General features: G+C 49.1%; 2 protein-coding genes across 2 annotated transcripts; both read left to right on the plus strand.

Moving 5' to 3' along the window:
* Positions 1-244: 244 nt before the first annotated feature.
* Positions 245-1,118, plus strand: MCYG_02480 (WD repeat protein; the record flags this gene model as incomplete). The annotated part of the gene is made up of 2 exons (XM_002849500.1): positions 245-271; positions 342-1,118. The coding sequence occupies 2 exons, from the start codon at positions 245-247 to the stop codon at positions 1,116-1,118; spliced, it is 804 nt and encodes a 267-aa protein (XP_002849546.1).
* Positions 1,119-1,413: 295 nt separating this feature from the next.
* Positions 1,414-1,826, plus strand: MCYG_02481 (conserved hypothetical protein; the record flags this gene model as incomplete). Its single annotated transcript, XM_002849501.1, has 2 exons — positions 1,414-1,497; positions 1,605-1,826. The coding sequence occupies 2 exons, from the start codon at positions 1,414-1,416 to the stop codon at positions 1,824-1,826; spliced, it is 306 nt and encodes a 101-aa protein (XP_002849547.1).
* Between the last annotated feature and the right edge of the window lie 152 nt (positions 1,827-1,978).

The raw sequence follows: 1,978 nt of genomic DNA on the forward strand, positions 1-1,978 counted from the left end.
TCAAGAACACAGTGCAGGCTTGCAGCATCTTCAGTGGTCGACGAGTGGTAATTTCTTATTCAGTAGTGCCGGTAGAGAGGAGTTCTATGTCTGGAGAATCAGATGGATACCTGGTTTTGGTATCGGTGTTTTGAATGAAGGTGAAGCTCCAAAGACGCGAGAAAATTCTGATCTACGAACGACCCATTTCGACGTCGTCAATGTTGGGGCGGATGGTACCGGTTGCGAATCGTTCCTAATTGCCATGGCCTACTCTAATTCGACAACAAAGGTAATGAATGAAACCTCCAGTCTACTCCAGAATTCCTCTGTAACATTGTATTAACAGGAGTACCCTATAGGTATTCCACTACTTGTCGTCTTCGTCCCAAGAGGGTGGGGTGTTTACGCTCCTTGCGCAGGGGTTATATACAAGCAACTGCCTTACACAGATCCGGCTAGTGATATCGGGTTGCGAGCTGCGACTTGTCACAGGCTCGACAGATGGACACATTGCAGTTTGGGATTTAGCAGCGTCAATCAAGCCATATTTTGATTTTGGCGGCAGATCTATCACGCGCAGGGGTGGCATACCGTTACCTGCCGAGCCGGCGTCGATTAAATGGGGGGATCGCAAACCCGCCCACCAGAGCAGCATTAAAGCGATGGAACTGCTCCCCCTATCAGACGCGCAAGTCCTGCTCATCACTGGCGGAGATGATAACTGCCTTGCCTTTTCAACTCTCGGGTTCTCGGCCCCTGAGTCTGGTGCGAGCCCTATCGACCGCTTCTCAACGGCTTCCTACCCGTATGCGCACGCTTCGGCAATTAATGCTATTACCCAGGTGCGCCGTACCGTTGGTGGTGTAGATGACCGGGTGGTTAAATTCCTGGTCGCTTCTAGCGGGAACGACCAAAGGATCAAACTATGGTCTGCATCGGCTGATTGTGTAGACGGGGATGTTCAGGTATCTCCGCAGGGCGACATGTACACCGCCGTGGCCGATCTGTCCGCGATAGATCAATTCATGGTGCAAGTCGATGGAGTGTACAGGGAGCACCTTGTTCTCTGTGGTGTTGGGATGGAACTGTGGGAAGTTAGTGATGATGCTAAGCAAGTATATGTATGCAGCGATTAAGCATCTCTCCCCAGTCGAGCTTAAGATTTCAATACTATATAGTATATATGCTTGCATCGGATTTTACCCCAGAATTCCCCTGATCATCTACTTCTATCAACTTTCTTCCTCGCTTCTTCTTTTTTACGACTTTTTCTATTCGGTTTTTTTCTTCTTTTATGCTTTCGGATGAGTAAAGTATCACGTGACTGTTCTTGATATCGCAGAGAAAAAAATAACCCAAAGCGGATAAACAACTTCACAAACATCGAAGACGACGAGGAGGGATAACGAGGGTACATCACGACAGGATACGATGGAGAAGGACGAGGCCGTGGAGTACCTTGAGAGCTTGGTGGACAAGATCCTTCGTGTCCATACCTCGGACTCGCGAGTGTTCGTAGGTTTGTTCAAATGCACAGATAACGTGGGTGATACTTGCAAATATTCGTCAGGTTCGGCTTGGACTTGCGGGTGATTAAACTCTGGATATGGTGTTATATATAGGAACGAAACATTATACTGAGCAGTACGCATGAGTATCGCTGCCCAACTGAGCCAGCTATCGTCTCTTCAGAGGAGACCGGTAGCCCGAAAGCGGCCAGCAACGAGCCATTCGACCTCAAGGCCGACATGTCCCAGCGGTTCATTGGACTGGTCGTCATCCCTGGCCAACACATTACAAAGATCGAGCTCGATAAACCTACGACAGGTGCAAAAGCTGGCTGAAAAGAAGGCCGATGTCCTAAGCATGCAACAAAAAGAGACTTCCCCCCTCTCCTCTCCCCTGATGAAAATGATGAAGAAGCCAGGCGTGCCATGCTCCTCGCTGAGCAGAGATTATGTGAACTCACTGGCAAATTGATCCTAGCCATCATCGG

Source organism: Microsporum canis, genomic scaffold (genome assembly GCF_000151145.1).
Source record: "Microsporum canis CBS 113480 supercont1.2 genomic scaffold, whole genome shotgun sequence".
Lineage (NCBI taxonomy): Eukaryota > Fungi > Ascomycota > Eurotiomycetes > Onygenales > Arthrodermataceae > Microsporum > Microsporum canis.